Source organism: Oncorhynchus gorbuscha, linkage group LG03 (assembly GCF_021184085.1).
Source record: "Oncorhynchus gorbuscha isolate QuinsamMale2020 ecotype Even-year linkage group LG03, OgorEven_v1.0, whole genome shotgun sequence".
NCBI classification, from domain to species: Eukaryota; Metazoa; Chordata; class Actinopteri; order Salmoniformes; family Salmonidae; genus Oncorhynchus; species Oncorhynchus gorbuscha.
In genome coordinates this window covers 35,399,665-35,414,657 of record NC_060175.1, presented here as the reverse complement: position 1 = coordinate 35,414,657, position 14,993 = coordinate 35,399,665, and the positions used below count along the sequence as shown (strand labels likewise).

The 14,993-nt window shown below is 43.5% G+C and overlaps 1 protein-coding gene across 1 annotated transcript; it reads right to left on the bottom strand.

Annotated features, from left to right (window-relative positions):
- Positions 1-3,525: 3,525 nt before the first annotated feature.
- On the bottom strand, positions 3,526-7,787 carry LOC124019803 (GTP-binding protein Rheb-like). The gene is made up of 8 exons (XM_046335239.1): positions 7,408-7,787; positions 6,794-6,865; positions 6,530-6,597; positions 6,225-6,307; positions 6,024-6,080; positions 5,865-5,912; positions 5,540-5,621; positions 3,526-5,427 (listed from the first exon to the last, which is right to left on the bottom strand). Exons 1-8 carry the CDS (start codon positions 7,457-7,459, stop codon positions 5,335-5,337), a joined length of 555 nt encoding a protein of 184 aa, XP_046191195.1. The 5' UTR covers positions 7,460-7,787; the 3' UTR covers positions 3,526-5,334.
- Between the last annotated feature and the right edge of the window lie 7,206 nt (positions 7,788-14,993).

Sequence of the window (14,993 nt, the reverse complement as noted above, 5' to 3'; positions counted from 1 at the left end):
ATACATTGTAGAAATGGGCGAGGTTTATGAATTTGTAGGTGTGACGACCGGGTGCTGTGGAATCAAACCTCTGATCTAAAAACATTGTAATATCTATGGTCTAATTTGGGGTAGGCAATGTGTTGAGAGTTAGTAGAAATACACAATAGGTGCAATTTCTTAATTTGTTTGTGCATCAGAAGTTTTTCTCTTTTACGTCTGTCACTGATAATAACCACATTTCTATCCATGGAAACAGTACTTTCGGTACAATTTTTTAAATGCCAAGAGATCATTTGTTCGTTGGACATGGTGGGATCTTTTTGTGTAAATGTGGAGTGGTATGTAGTCCTCCCACTTTGACTAGAGAAATCATGCAGTTAATAGAGCCCCACAGTGGTGTCATAATAGCCATAGAAACTAGCGGTCAAAAATGGAAATGGTTCCAATCATTTTTTCATAATTCATTTTTCCCATAGGGAGTTTTAGAAGCACTTAAAATAACGGCTGTGTTTTGTGTAGGCTTACCCTGGCGTGACTTTTTGATAACCATGTAAATGTCTCTCAGACAAGGTGACTTTTATCAATAATTCAACTCTATTTAATCTCAGATTCGAAAACGCTAATTAGTATCAAAGTAGACATAATTCAAGACTACTAATCCTTGCAAACTCCTGCACATCATCTCTAGCTGACACCTTTGCTAACAGGTATTGTGTCAATTTAAAACTTGCACAACACAGTTCACAGAATTGTCCATTTAAAGAAAGGTAGCCAATTTATTCATTTAGCTAACATTAGATAGTTAATCCAGAGAGTTTTACCTTTATTCAGCAGTCTCATCCAAATCATCATGGCATTTGTAGTTCTTTATGATAGCCTAATTAGCATTTAATTTTTGGGGAATATATTGATTTTAAAAATCACCTCCTAGAGAGATTTGCACAATTATCAAAACAACAGGCTCGGATAAGCCTACACAAAACACAGCCTTTATTTTAAGTATTTCTAAAATCCCCTATGAAAAATGAATGGGTCTGAAAATGAGTGGAACCATTTCTTTGTTTGAACACTAGGTTTTAGGGGTATTATGACTCATACTGTTGTACTCTATTAGGCTACAGTTCAAATAAGTACATTTACATTACATTTAAGTCATTTGGCAGACACTCTTATCCAGTAATGATGAACTTCACAGGGTGGTGTAAGTGCCCAGTGATCTTGATGCTCCTTTCCAATAAATAATTGAGGGTCTTATTTTGGTGACATGATGATCGATGCTTGACTGCCATTTGACAAATAAAAATATTCTCTATAAAAATTCTTATCCATAACAATATCATCTCTGGGAGCTGTTGGCTAAAGCTTGTGCCAAGTCCAGTGTAGTTACATTTACTATTTAATGCAACAGTTTATGTGACAAAACAATCAGTAGAGATGAAAATGCGATGGAAAAACATTTTTATTTGGTACATGGAAATTTTATTGAAAAAGTACATTTTGTGTGCGCTACGGCATCACACACTGATTTTTATCTGCAACAAATCGTTTGTTGGAAACACCACTGGTGGGGAAATGTGCATATTTTCTTAATGCAGATTTGAGAATATTCACATGAAAATCTGTCGGCAATTGGATGGAAGCCTAGCTACTCACTCAATTAGCCATGTCAGCAAACATTGACAGTAGAACGGCTTTGCTGGCCTCCCGAGTGGTGCAAGCTGACTTCGGTCGCCAGCTGGGCGGTGTTTCCTCTGACACATTGGTGGCGTTGGCTTCCGGGTTCAGCGAGCAATGTGTCAAGAAGCAGTGCTGCTTGACAGGGTCGTGTTTCGGAGGATGCATGGCTCTCGACCTTCACCTCTCCCGAGTCCATAGGGGAGACAAGACTGGATATCACGAAATTGGGGAGAAAAAGGGTTAAAAAAATAATAATAATAATCAAGAATGGAATCACGCTTCATGTCTGACGGTCCGACAGGACGAATCTGAGTATGGCGGATGCCAGAAGAATGCTACCTGCCAGAATGCGTAGTACCAACTGTAAAGATTGGTGGAGGAGAAGTAATGTTCTGGGGCTGTTTTTCATGGTTTGGGCTAGACCCCTTCGTTCCAGTGAAGGAAAATCTTAACGCTACAGCATACAATGACATTCTAGACAATTCTGTGTCCAACTTTGTGGCAACAGTTTGGGGAAGGCCCTTTCATGTTTCAGCATGACAATGCCCCGGTGCACAAAGTGAGGTCCATACAGAAATGGTCTGTCGAGATCGGTGTGGAAGGCCTGCACAGAGCCCTGACCTCAACCCCATCAAACACCTTTGGGAAGAATTGGAACGCCGACTGTGATCCAGTCCTACTCGCCCAACATCAGTGCCGAGCTCACTAATGCTCATGTGGATGAATGGAAGAAAGTCCCCACGGCAATGTTCCAACATCTAGTGGAAAGCCTTCCCAGAAGAGTGGAGGCTGTTATGGCTGTTAATGATATATTTTTAACCTTTATTTAATTAGGCAAGTCAGTTAAGAACAAATTATTATTTACAATGACGGCCTACCCTGGCCAAACCCTATAGATAGAATTGCAGGAAATTAGCTGTTAAATTGCATCTTTTTCTTCTCTCATTAGAACTTATTTTATTTTTTATTTAACCTTTACAATGACGGCCTACCCCGGGCCAATTGTGCGCTGCCCTATGGAACTCCCAATCACGGCCGGTTGTGATATAGCCTGGAATCGAACTAGGTTCTGTAGTGACGCCTTAGGCCGCTGCGCCACTCGGGAGCCCACCAACTAACAGGTTAGAGCAAAAAACGCAACTATCACAACACAGAATGGACTTCACCGGACTGATGTAACATGGCATTATTTGCCTGGCTTGGCTTCCCCACTGATTTGACCCACACACCGCTAGTGTTAAAACTGCAAAAGTGTCTCTCCACCCCATGGCAAAATTGATAGAATTGCAGGAAATGTGCTGTTAAACTGCACATTTTTTTTCTCTGCCCTATACCAAAATGTTTAGAATAGCAGGAAATGTACTTTAAAACCTACATTTTTCTCTCCGCTGTCAAGACAGGGCCAGTAAAATGCTCCCCCCCCCCCGAGGTGGGGGGACCCCCAAAAGGTTAGGGCCAGCCCTGGCTACTGGTAATGCAATTAAGAGTTACCTTAACTGCACAAATGGATTGATTCCATAAATCAGTTGACTGCATGTGTGGGTATGGATGTGGGTACGCAGACCCACAAGCCACTGCGGCCCCTCATGATCAATTCATATTTTTTTGTGAAAAGTCAGTAAAGACCATCAATGACGGCTTAGGCTTAGTACAGGGGCAATTTAAAAATACATCTGCATAATTGTAAGCATCATAATTTGGTTTTGTCAAATAAATAATTACTAATTTACTAACAGATTTGTCTCCAAGTGGTGTGGTATTATAGTGGCTGTATGTCTCTGTGTCAGAGATGGAATTCAAATTCTTAGCTGCAGACAGTTATTGAGCAGCCATGACACAACTAATCAATTAAAAAAAAAAATAGACTTTTAAAGGAGTAAAATATTTATATATACAAAACAGTTTACAGCAATAGTTCTGAGTTAACACTAACCAATGTGGGGGTATTGGTGTTCAGGTGTGTGTTGTGCACCTTGTTTTCCCCATTGGGTCAAGTCAACAGAGAAGGGAGAGAAAAAAAACAGGATCTTGAGTCAAGTAGGGAAACAGGTGTGTGTGTGTGGGGGGGGTAGTAAGGGGGGGGGATGTAGTAAAGGGGGGGATTGAAGGGTAAAGGCACAAGACACAACATCTCCAGCTTCTCTTAGGCTGAGTTTACACAGGCAGCCCAATTCTGATATTTTGACCAATCACATCAGATCTTTTTCAGCACAAATCTGATTGGTCGGAGGACCAAGTAGTGAAAAAAAAAGCGTAGAATTGGGCTGCCTGTGTAAACTCAGCCTTAGACTGCATCATCAATCAATCTACTAATTCAGAGAAAAGCACTCTATGAAAAAATTCTAAACAACAATTATTCAACACTAGGGGTTGGACCTTCTGGATAAATGTAAGTAATGTCAGTAAAAACCATTGGGCATCGAATTGATCTTTTGTGGACACGAAAATCAGGTTATGGTGAGCACTTTGTCCACTGGGAGTCCCCGACTCAACATAAATTCATACGTGATCATGTGTCATAAGGCGTCCTTGCTTGGCTTGATGGAGCCCTACATCACTTCTGGAATCAAAACCCCAAAATGAAAACTAAACCAGCAGGTCCTGTGATCCCCATGAACTGGTTAACAGTCCACAGTGGTAAGGAATTATCAGTGAATGCCCTTAACTGCAACTCCATCTTCTTAATTATAGTATAATTATATGCAGACATTTCATTCAATAGGCTGCTGAATGAACACACTTGTATTATCTCAGAATAAAACTAACAACACTATCAAACCTGTGTATACGATCCTAGTTCTCTGGGATCAAAAGGCCACAACTTATTTTTATACAACAGATCCATTCCATTCTTTTCTAAACATCATTCAAGGGTGCCTCATCCACTGGATAATTACAGCTTAATTATTAAAGTCAGATGGTAGATCATAGCGGAAAGGAGCGAGGACCAATCTGCCAACCAGAAGAACATAAAACTGTATTCTAGAAAATACAAATTGGCATGTTTCCTAAAATAAATATTTACAGTTCAAGAGTGAAGTGTAACCTGAAGTTGACTTGCTGAAAGTTTTACAGTGAAAAAATGTTAGCCAAGACCAATGCTAGAGGAAATGTATTTCTGCAATACACATCTTATGTGAAAGAGAACTCATTCCAAGATACTGTAACCAATACATTAATCAGTTGTGAATGATAGTGACTTTCCAAAAAATGACCCGAGAAAAAAAAGTCAGGCATGTTTTTTAGGCATCAAGGTCAGCCCTTATTATGTACAAGGTGAAGCTAGCCAGTGAGAGTTGGGGACACTAGCCAGTCACCACTCCATCTGTTGATACATGGCTAGCTATTTGATTGCAATTATCAGGGAGCTGTTTTTTGTTGTGAAGTTTAGGCTTACATTACATTTGGTATTTTCATGAGGTTTGGTTTATGCCAACCAAACTTGATAGACTTCAGTAAAACTGACAGTGACACCCTTGTGTGACACCTGTCAGAGTTATTTTTAGTTAGCCTCGAGTGTGATTGGGTGCCGTTGGGTAAAACACTGTTGAATTATAAAGTGGCCACATCGCGACTGCGGCTCCTTGGTGCTAGGGAAGTCATGATTGGCAGGCTGGTGACGTTGTGTCTCCTGGCTTCATCCAATGAGCTTACTGCTGTCCTGGTGAGACCCTCTTACATCACGGCACACTTTTTATCCTCGGAGGGAACGTTCCCATCCGCCCTCTCCATCTCCAGAATGATCCGCTTGAATACCTCTACAGCGGTCTGCAATGCATAGAGTTGAAAGTAGAAAAACAAATCAATAAATAAGTTCATGCTTTTGAAGAGACACATTTTTATGAGTAACTCTGTCTACAGAGAAGATATCTTTGTCTACCTCGTTTTCCTTAGCAGAAGACTCCATGAATGCTGCTCCCCATGAGTGGGCCAGCTTCTTCCCTTCCTCTGGTTTGATCACCCTGAGGGGAGGAGGGACACATTGAGCATGATGTAATGAAATCACACCTTTTTATAGGTCAGATAGCATTAATGTACCTATATGACCACAAGGTCCAAGACCTTAGATGGAAAACCAAGGTGAAACCATATGCCAGTTTTTAAAATGGGATGCTAGTGGCTTGGTTCTATACATAATGTACCAGCCATGCATGTGAGTGGGAGCACCAATGCGCTCCTCCTTCATTCAGCTCAAGTAGGTTTACCTTTCCATGTGGAGATCTTTTTTGTTTCCAACAAGAACAGTTGGCACCCTAAAAGAACACACCTACATTTTAAAGTGTACTTGGAAAACCAATTTTTTACAATCCAAACAGATCATCAAAAGCAGCATCACTAACCTTTTATAACTTTGGTTAACTTACTGTATTTTCCCAACCATATCTAGCAGCTTGTCATGAAGAACCTGAACAACTTCAAAACTGCAAAAAGTGAAAGACAAAAAGAGACAGGTTACCAGTGTGTATTGATGGACAGACAACTATCTATACACACAGTAGAGTCACAAGATCAGAGGGCCAGGACAAAAAATGAACTGAAAATTAAATGTACCCGTGACTTCTCACCTTTTCATGGAGGTTACTGCGTAGACCAAGACATAACCATGGATGTCCATTGAATGAGACTGAGGGAAAATAGAGTACTCGTCCTGTAGATATAAGGCGAGAAATCGGTTAGAGAGAGAAAACACAAGGACGGACAAGTGCTTCTGAAAATAATATTGTCTGTTGTTTTCCTTCATATCCCAACCATTTTACATGTTGCATCGGCACAAATGGTCACTAATCACCAGAACATGTATTTTGTGTTATTTCAGAGAGCAGAGAAACAGAGGTAAAGAAAGAAGATGAGTAATGTAAAGCATACATACCTGACCGGCAGTATCGACCAACTGAAGATTGAAATCTTGACCGTTGACAGACACCATTTTGTTGAAGGCTGGAAAGAGTTGAAGAGGAAGTTGTCAAGTCCAGGCTATGCCACATAAGGTAATTGCTGGATATAGCATGATCATAAAAAGGAGCATATGTTCTGCTTTTCACCCATGCATATTATTTGACCCTCAATGATAGTGGCTGCAATAACTTAGAATAACAAAACTGATCCAACGAAAAAACGAAATAAAAATACTTACTGTTTTCAATGGTAGGGTCATATGAATCTACAAACTGTCCTTCCACGAACTGTATTGTGAGAGAAGACTTTCCTGTAGAGGTAGAGAAAAATGGCATTGTTGAGGCCGATGAGCAGCAATTTCCAAAATCATAGGAAAACAAAATGACCATTTATATATAATAGTAATATAATAATAATATAATAATAATACCATTTGTTACCCGACTCTGACCAACAGTTATACATTGTGATTGGCTGTGTTAGTTATGACTGCAGCGGTTTCACAATGAAAGCATCTAGCTAGCTAGGTCTATGAGCTAACGTTAGTAACGTTTGTTGGCCGCGTTAACACATCGTGGAACTTGGCTTAAATTGTTAGCGCACAACTTTGGCATGGTGACTAGAGTAAGCAGAAGGTTATCAACTACAAGGTTTATACATTAACACACTACACAATTACAGAGCTATGACATTATCTTATGTGCTTGATTCTGTTTTGGTACTAGAAGCTAGCTAGCCTTTGTTTGTTTTTATCATAACTACGCTATTGCTAGCTAACCATCTAGCAGCAACGTTAACTATGAAAACAAAAACAAAGGATGGCTAAGTAACTTAGCTTCTTATTTCACTCACCAACAGATCTGTACCCAATCACAGCAATCTTCCTGTATTTTGGTTGAGGCATTGTTTTGAAATAGTAACGTAATATAGAATGTTGTTTTTGTATCTATGGTCGTTTTAATAACAAACAAAAACTTTATCACCGCATTCGTATCACGTCACGTGACAACAACAAACTTTTCAAAGCCGCTGGGCTTCGAGTTGTAACTTCAGAACTGAACTGAAGCTAATAGAACACGTATTTCGACTGGTACTTGCACTATATCGGTTATCGATATAGTTATGTATAGCGATAATTAGTTTGAAATATCTAAATATTCGTTTTCAGAACTTAAAACAGGAAACCAAAACGGATTATTCACAAGACTTGCGCTTCCCGAGTAACACTGTCGGAAAGTGGTAAAGCACACCGTCGTAAAACTACATACGCCAGAGCTTGTTCTTCGATGAGGTTTAACGGCGGTTGGCATCCAGTAAATGTTGCATTATCGCCACCTACTAGACTGGAGTACAACTCCCTAATACTTAGAATAAATAAACAAATACGTTACCATCTAACAAAACACGAACACAAAAATATATAAATAACACTACCCTACTCCACTATTTACATCTATTTCCTACCTCAGGCCAACAAGTTGAAAGGAAGGGAGCCCACCACTTAAGACACCCTGTAACTCTTCTGATGTAAAGTCTCGTACACCCAAATTCGCACAACCTCAATTTTCTGCAACATACATTCCATCCCTGCAGTACAGTTGATAACCATTGCTATAAATGTAAAAAATCCAATCTTACTGAAACATATCACTTGTTGGCATTTCCCTCTTTACTGGTACAGATATACTACTCACACCACTCCTCCCAGGATCCCTCTCCCTTGACTCATCTGAAAATCAAATCAAACTTTATTTATCACATACGATGAATACAACAAGTGTAGACCTTACCGTGAAGTGCTTACAACAGTGCAGTTCAAGAAGAGTTAAGAAAATATTTACCAAAAATATTTACCAAATATTTACCAAATCATCTAAAGTAAAAAAATAATAAAAAGTAACACAAGGAACGACTTAATTAGTGTTGTGTCAACAACGCACCCACTGCCAGCTAGCCTATTTCAGCAGGACTGTATCATTTTAATCATTTTAGTCAATAAGATTCTTGCTACGTAAGCTTAACTTTCTGAACATTTGAGACGTGTAGTCCACTTGTCATTCCAATCTCCTTTGCATTAGCGTAGCCTCATCTGTAGCCTGTCAACTATGTGTCTCTCTATCCCTGTTCTCTCCTCTCTGCACAGACCATACAAACGCTCCACACCGTGTGGCCGCGGCCACCCTAATCTGGTGGTTCCAGTGCGCACGACCCACGCGGAGTTCCAGGTCTCCGGTAGCCTCTGGAACTGCCGATCTGCGGCCAACAAGGCAGAGTTCATCTCAGCCTATGCCTCCCTCCAGTCCCTCGACTTCTTGGCACTGACGGAAACATGGATCACCACAGACAACACTGCTACTCCTACTGCTCTCTCTTCGTCCGCCCACGTGTTCTCGCACACCCCGAGAGCTTCTGGTCAGCGGGGTGGTGGCACCGGGATCCTCATCTCTCCCAAGTGGTCATTCTCTCTTTCTCCCCTTACCCATCTGTCTATCGCCTCCTTTGAATTCCATGCTGTCACAGTTACCAGCCCTTTCAAGCTTAACATCCTTATCATTTATCGCCCTCCGGGTTCCCTCGGAGAGTTCATCAATGAGCTTGATGCCTTGATAAGCTCCTTTCCTGAGGACGGCTCACCTCTCACAGTTCTGGGCGACTTTAACCTCCCCACGTCTACCTTTGACTCATTCCTCTCTGCCTCCTTCTTTCCACTCCTCTCCTCTTTTGACCTCACCCTCTCACCTTCCCCCTACTCACAAGGCAGGCAATACGCGCGACCTCATCTTTACTAGATGCTGTTCTTCCACTAACCTCATTGCAACTCCCCTCCAAGTCTCCGACCACTACCTTGTATCCTTTTCCCTCTCGCTCTCATCCAACACCTCCCACACTGCCCCTACTCGGATGGTATCGCGCCGTCCCAACCTTCGCTCTCTCTCCCCCGCTACTCTCTCCTCTTCCATCCTATCATCTCTTCCCTCTGCTCAAACCTTCTCCAACCTATCTCCTGATTCTGCCTCCTCAACCCTCCTCTCCTCCCTCTCTGCATCCTTTGACTCTCTATGTCCCCTATCCTCCAGGCCGGCTCGGTCCTCCCTCCCGCTCCGTGGCTCGATGACTCATTGCGAGCTCACAGAACAGGGCTCCGGGCAGCCGAGTGGAAATGGAGGAAAACTCGCCTCCCTGCGGACCTGGCATCCTTTCACTCCCTCCTCTCTACATTTTCCTCCTCTGTCTCTGCTGCTAAAGCCACTTTCTACCACTCTAAATTCCAAGCATCTGCCTCTAACCCTAGGAAGCTCTTTGCCACCTTCTCCTCCCTCCTGAATCCCCCCTCCTCCCTCTCTGCAGATGACTTCGTCAACCATTTTGAAAAGAAGGTCGACGACATCCGATCCTCGTTTGCTAAGTCAAACGACACCGCTGGTTCTGCTCACACTGCCCTACCCTGTGCTCTGACCTCTTTCTCCCCTCTCTCCAGATGAAATCTTGCATCTTGTGACGGCCGGCCGCCCAACAACCTGCCCGCTTGACCCTATCCCCTCCTCTCTTCTCCAGACCATTTCCGGAGACCTTCTCCCTTACCTCACCTCGCTCATCAACTCATCCCTGACCGCTGGCTACGTCCCTTCCGTCTTCAAGAGAGCGAGAGTTGCACCCCTTCTGAAAAAACCTACACTCGATCCCTCCGATGTCAACAACTACAGACCAGTATCCCTTCTTTCTTTTCTCTCCAAAACTCTTGAACGTGCCGTCCTTGGCCAGCTCTCCCGCTATCTCTCTCTGAATGACCTTCTTGATCCAAATCAGTCAGGTTTCAAGACTAGTCATTCAACTGAGACTGCTCTCCTCTGTATCACGGAGGCGCACCGCACTGCTAAAGCAAACTCTCTCTCCTCTGCTCTCATCCTTCTAGATCTATCGGCTGCCTTCGATACTGTGAACCATCAGATCCTCCTCTCCACCCTCTCCGAGTTGGGCATCTCCGGCGCGGCCCACGCTTGGATTGCGTCCTACCTGACAGGTCGCTCCTACCAGGTGGCGTGGCGAGAATCTGTCTCCTCACCACGCGCTCTCACCACTGGTGTCCCCCAGGGCTCTGTTCTAGGCCCTCTCCTATTCTCGCTATACACCAAGTCACTTGGCTCTGTCATAACCTCACATGGTCTCTCCTATCATTGCTATGCAGACGACACACAACTAATCTTCTCCTTTCCCCCTTCTGATGACCAGGTGGCGAATCGCATCTCTGCATGTCTGGCAGACATATCAGTGTGGATGACGGATCACCACCTCAAGCTGAACCTCGGCAAGACGGAGCTGCTCTTCCTCCCGGGGAAGGACTGCCCGTTCCATGATCTCGCCATCACGGTTGACAACTCCATTGTGTCCTCCTCCCAGAGCGCTAAGAACCTTGGCGTGATCCTGGACAACACCCTGTCGTTCTCAACTAACATCAAGGCGGTGGCCCGTTCCTGTAGGTTCATGCTCTTCAACATCCGCAGAGTACGACCCTGCCTCACACAGGAAGCGGCGCAGGTCCTAATCCAGGCACTTGTCATCTCCCGTCTGGATTACTGCAACTCGCTGTTGGCTGGGCTCCCTGCCTGTGCTATTAAACCCCTACAACTCATCCAGAACGCCGCAGCCCGTCTGGTGTTCAACCTTCCCAAGTTCTCTCACGTCACCCCGCTCCTCCGCTCTCTCCACTGGCTTCCAGTTGAAGCTCGCATCCGCTACAAGAGCATGGTGCTTGCCTACGGAGCTGTGAGGGGAACGGCACCTCAGTACCTCCAGGCTCTGATCAGGCCCTACACCCAAACAAGGGCACTGCGTTCATCCACCTCTGGCCTGCTCGCCTCCCTACCACTGAGGAAGCACAGCTCCCGCTCAGCCCAGTCAAAACTGTTCGCTGCTCTGGCCCCCCAATGGTGGAACAAACTCCCTCACGACGCCAGGACAGCGGAGTCAATCACCACCTTCCGGAGACACCTGAAACCCCACCTCTTTAAGGAATACCTAGGATAGGATAAGTAATCCCTCTCACCCCCCTTTAAGATTTAGATGCACTATTGTAAAGTGACTGTTCCACTGGATGTCATAAGGTGAATGCACCAATTTGTAAGTCGCTCTGGATAAGAGCGTCTGCTAAATGACTTAAATGTAAATGTAACAATAAAAAACAATAAAGAGGCTATATACAGTGGGAACCGGTACTGAGTCAGTGGTAATTTGTACATGTAGGTAGGGGTGAAGTGACTATGCATAGACAATAAACAGCGAGTAGCAGCAGTGTACATAACAAATGGGGGGGGGGGGGTCAATGTAAATAGTCTGGTGGTCATTTTATTAATTGTTCAGCAGTCTTATAGCTTGGGGGTAGAAGCTGTTATAAGTACAGCTCCGGTACAGCTTGCCGTGCGGTAGCAGAGAAAACAGTCTATGACTTGGGTGGCTGGAGTCTCTGACAATTTATGGGCTTTCCTCTGACACCGCCTATTATATAGGTCTTTATCCTGACCCTCGGTGCAAGCCTCAGGCTTCGAGAACTACACCACATCTGCCACCTCGGATACTTCGCCCTCATTAACTTCCACTTCTCCCCCTATTTCAGCTCACTCTGCTTACACTTTCTACCAAGGCAACAAACCATCTCCCTTGTTTTAACAAACCATCTCCCTTGTTCTGCCATTTTTAACGACTCAAACTCACCCTCTTCCTCCCTCTCTTTTCGAAATAATCTGCCTCTCTTTTTTTCCTCCATATTCCAAGTTTACTTATGATAATACTGCACTTCTCCTGACATACATCTTGTTCTTGCCTTCGCAAGGGAAGCCATTTAACCGGCTGTCACAATCTCCGTACAATCAGCACGAACCCCTCGGGATGTTGCGCTCAACAGTGCATCCCCATTTATAAAGCAGCTGCTTCTTCTTGATGTTCTTTATAAAAAGCTACCGCAACGCTTTTCCATTTCAAACAAGCGCGCTCTTCCAACCACCATCCACCATCTCGCTTCAAGCGCTTGATACCCTCACGTCAGAGCTTGACATAAGGGTGCCCTATTTTGTACAGCAGAGGTCACTCTCACCCTGATTTAGGTTTATGCAAACGCGTGTGAGAGAAATACACATTCAAATAGCAAAACACGTTCAGCAGTTTTTATTATTAAATGCTCAATGACCGTACAATATTAACATATACATCCTTTTACAGAAACATATATTTTTTTATAAATAATAATATGTGCCATTTTGCAGACGCTTTTACCAAAAACGATTTACATTCACGCGTGCATACTGTAATGACCTGACTAGATCATAAATGAACAATTGTCCAGACAGAGGCTTGAGTTTGCGAATTGACGGTTTATTAAACCAACTTTACACAGGCTACTGTTTGGGCCGTAGCACACGCCAAATAGATGACAGATAACCCACAAGCCAATCGTGACCTTCTCTTGTGAAGCCCAGACGTAAGAGAGAGAGAACAAAGGCTGAACCTGGTCTTAACTTCCAATGCTCCACCCCCCTGCCCAACCCCCCTCCACGCCACTCCGCCAACCACCAGGATGCCCGGCATCAGAACATTCCAGGCATTCCCGTGATTGGCAGATAGCAGGTTGATTGACATGTCGGACCCCGCGAACACCGGGTACTGGTCAGTACAACACAACCACCTCCTAGCCTAACACATAACACACAGCTGTCTGTGCGGGTCGCTACAATACATTCTAAGTATGGATGGTCCCCAATACTTGACTTGGACTGAAATAGGCGCCGGTACTCATTTTGGGTGTTGGTACTGTATATATTTAGGTGCAGGAGCTCCACAATACGTTTGAGCTAATATTCTATAACAGGAACAGGAGCTTAAGCAGGAGAACATTTGAGGTGCCGCTACTCAGCTCCGGTGAGCTTCCGCTCAAGTCAAGCACTGGAATCTAACCCAGTATCCTGGCGTTGTAAGCGCCAGTAGTACAAATTGAGCTACAGAGCAAGCACGTAGACAATGGACCTGATCGGACAGCTCAGAGCCTCAGCTACAGAGGACCACACAGAGAACATTTTTATCAGTTTTAAATAGGCCTATGCTTATTTTATGGCCCAGGCCCTGTCAACCATGAATGTGTACAGTGATCCTTGTTATGTGGAAAGTGATCACTCCACAACAAAATCCAAATCTGTTAAATAGCTGCTTAAAAAGTTGAGCAAGTTAGGTTGAGTACACTTATGCCATCTTTGTGTAGCCCCAGAAGCCCCTTAATTACACAATTGAAGAAGATAGAAACGATTTAAAATGATGACAGACTTATCTTTACCATACCATTTGGTACTAGACACAACAGATGGTGTGGGAGAAGGGATTTGTATATAAAGACTAGCCTACTTTTGAGGCTCTAAAAACTTCAGGCAAACTTACAGATTGGAGTGAAACAGGGTTGCCAAATCAATATATTTTATCAGTGGGTATGCTATGCTCAAATCAAAACAAGCAGCAACGGTGTAAGAAACAGACTGAAAAGAACATGTATTGTTCCAGTAGAGGAGTCCTTACAAAACTCTCTTCAGTTTAGATATTCACAGTTTTAAACAATCTTCATATACTTTTAACCAGAGTTCACTTTTATAGCTAGCTAACAATCATACATCATCGTAAAGAATACAGTTTAACAGGACATACAGATAATTGAACATGCTGACTGTTCTGGCATTGATATGACAACACATTTGGCCATTTGTATGATTCAGGAGAGGTTGACGAGTGTTTTTACCCCTGTGAGACAATAACATATGAACATTCACTTGAGGTCAACATAAATCTATGGACACAAACTCATAATTGAAAAATGTAATTTACAAAATAAAAGGAACGTGGAAAAAAATATTGGAGAGAAATCTCCATGCATGTACACAACACGCTGCGCAAGAAAATGGATGTACACTGGCAGACAGATCCACACACGCATACAAACAGTCTTTCTCAAACACACAGATCACATCTTGTTTCCTTCACCATTGTCTTCCTCCCCTTCTTTTCTTTTTTTCAATTTATTTCTCACATACTCCATTATAGACCTGACAGAAGAGGAGACTGGCATTGGTCCCCTTGGTGCAATACCTGTCCTGTACCTATACTCTGAAGTATAATCATGTCTGACGGAACCCAACTCTCTCCTCAGGACCGTAACCCTCCCAATCCACTAAGTATTGGTGACCCTGACGTCCAAGTCCAGAGGTTCCTCCTCTTCTCATGACCAGCTAACTTGGCAGAGTGAGCCCACTGAAGAACAGCCAGACGAGTGGAAACAGGAACGAAAAGGAGGTTACTAGGACAAGGGGCGACGCAGGTGCGTGAGTGCTTGCTTAACCTGTCTTTCAATTCCCCAGACTGTTAACCCGACAACACGCCCATAAGGAAGAATCCCCTCGGGATTTAGT

Coding starts and splice junctions, on each gene's coding strand:
- LOC124019803 (XM_046335239.1), bottom strand. CDS start 7,459: ATGCCTCAACCAAAATACAGGAAGATTGCTGTGATTGGGTACAGATCT. Junction 6,866..7,407: donor GATTGGGTACAGATCTGTTG/GTGAGTGAAATA, acceptor CTACCTCTACAG/GAAAGTCTTCTCTCACAATA. Junction 5,913..6,023: donor GATATGGTTGGGAAAATACA/GTAAGTTAACCA, acceptor GTGTTCTTTTAG/GGTGCCAACTGTTCTTGTTG.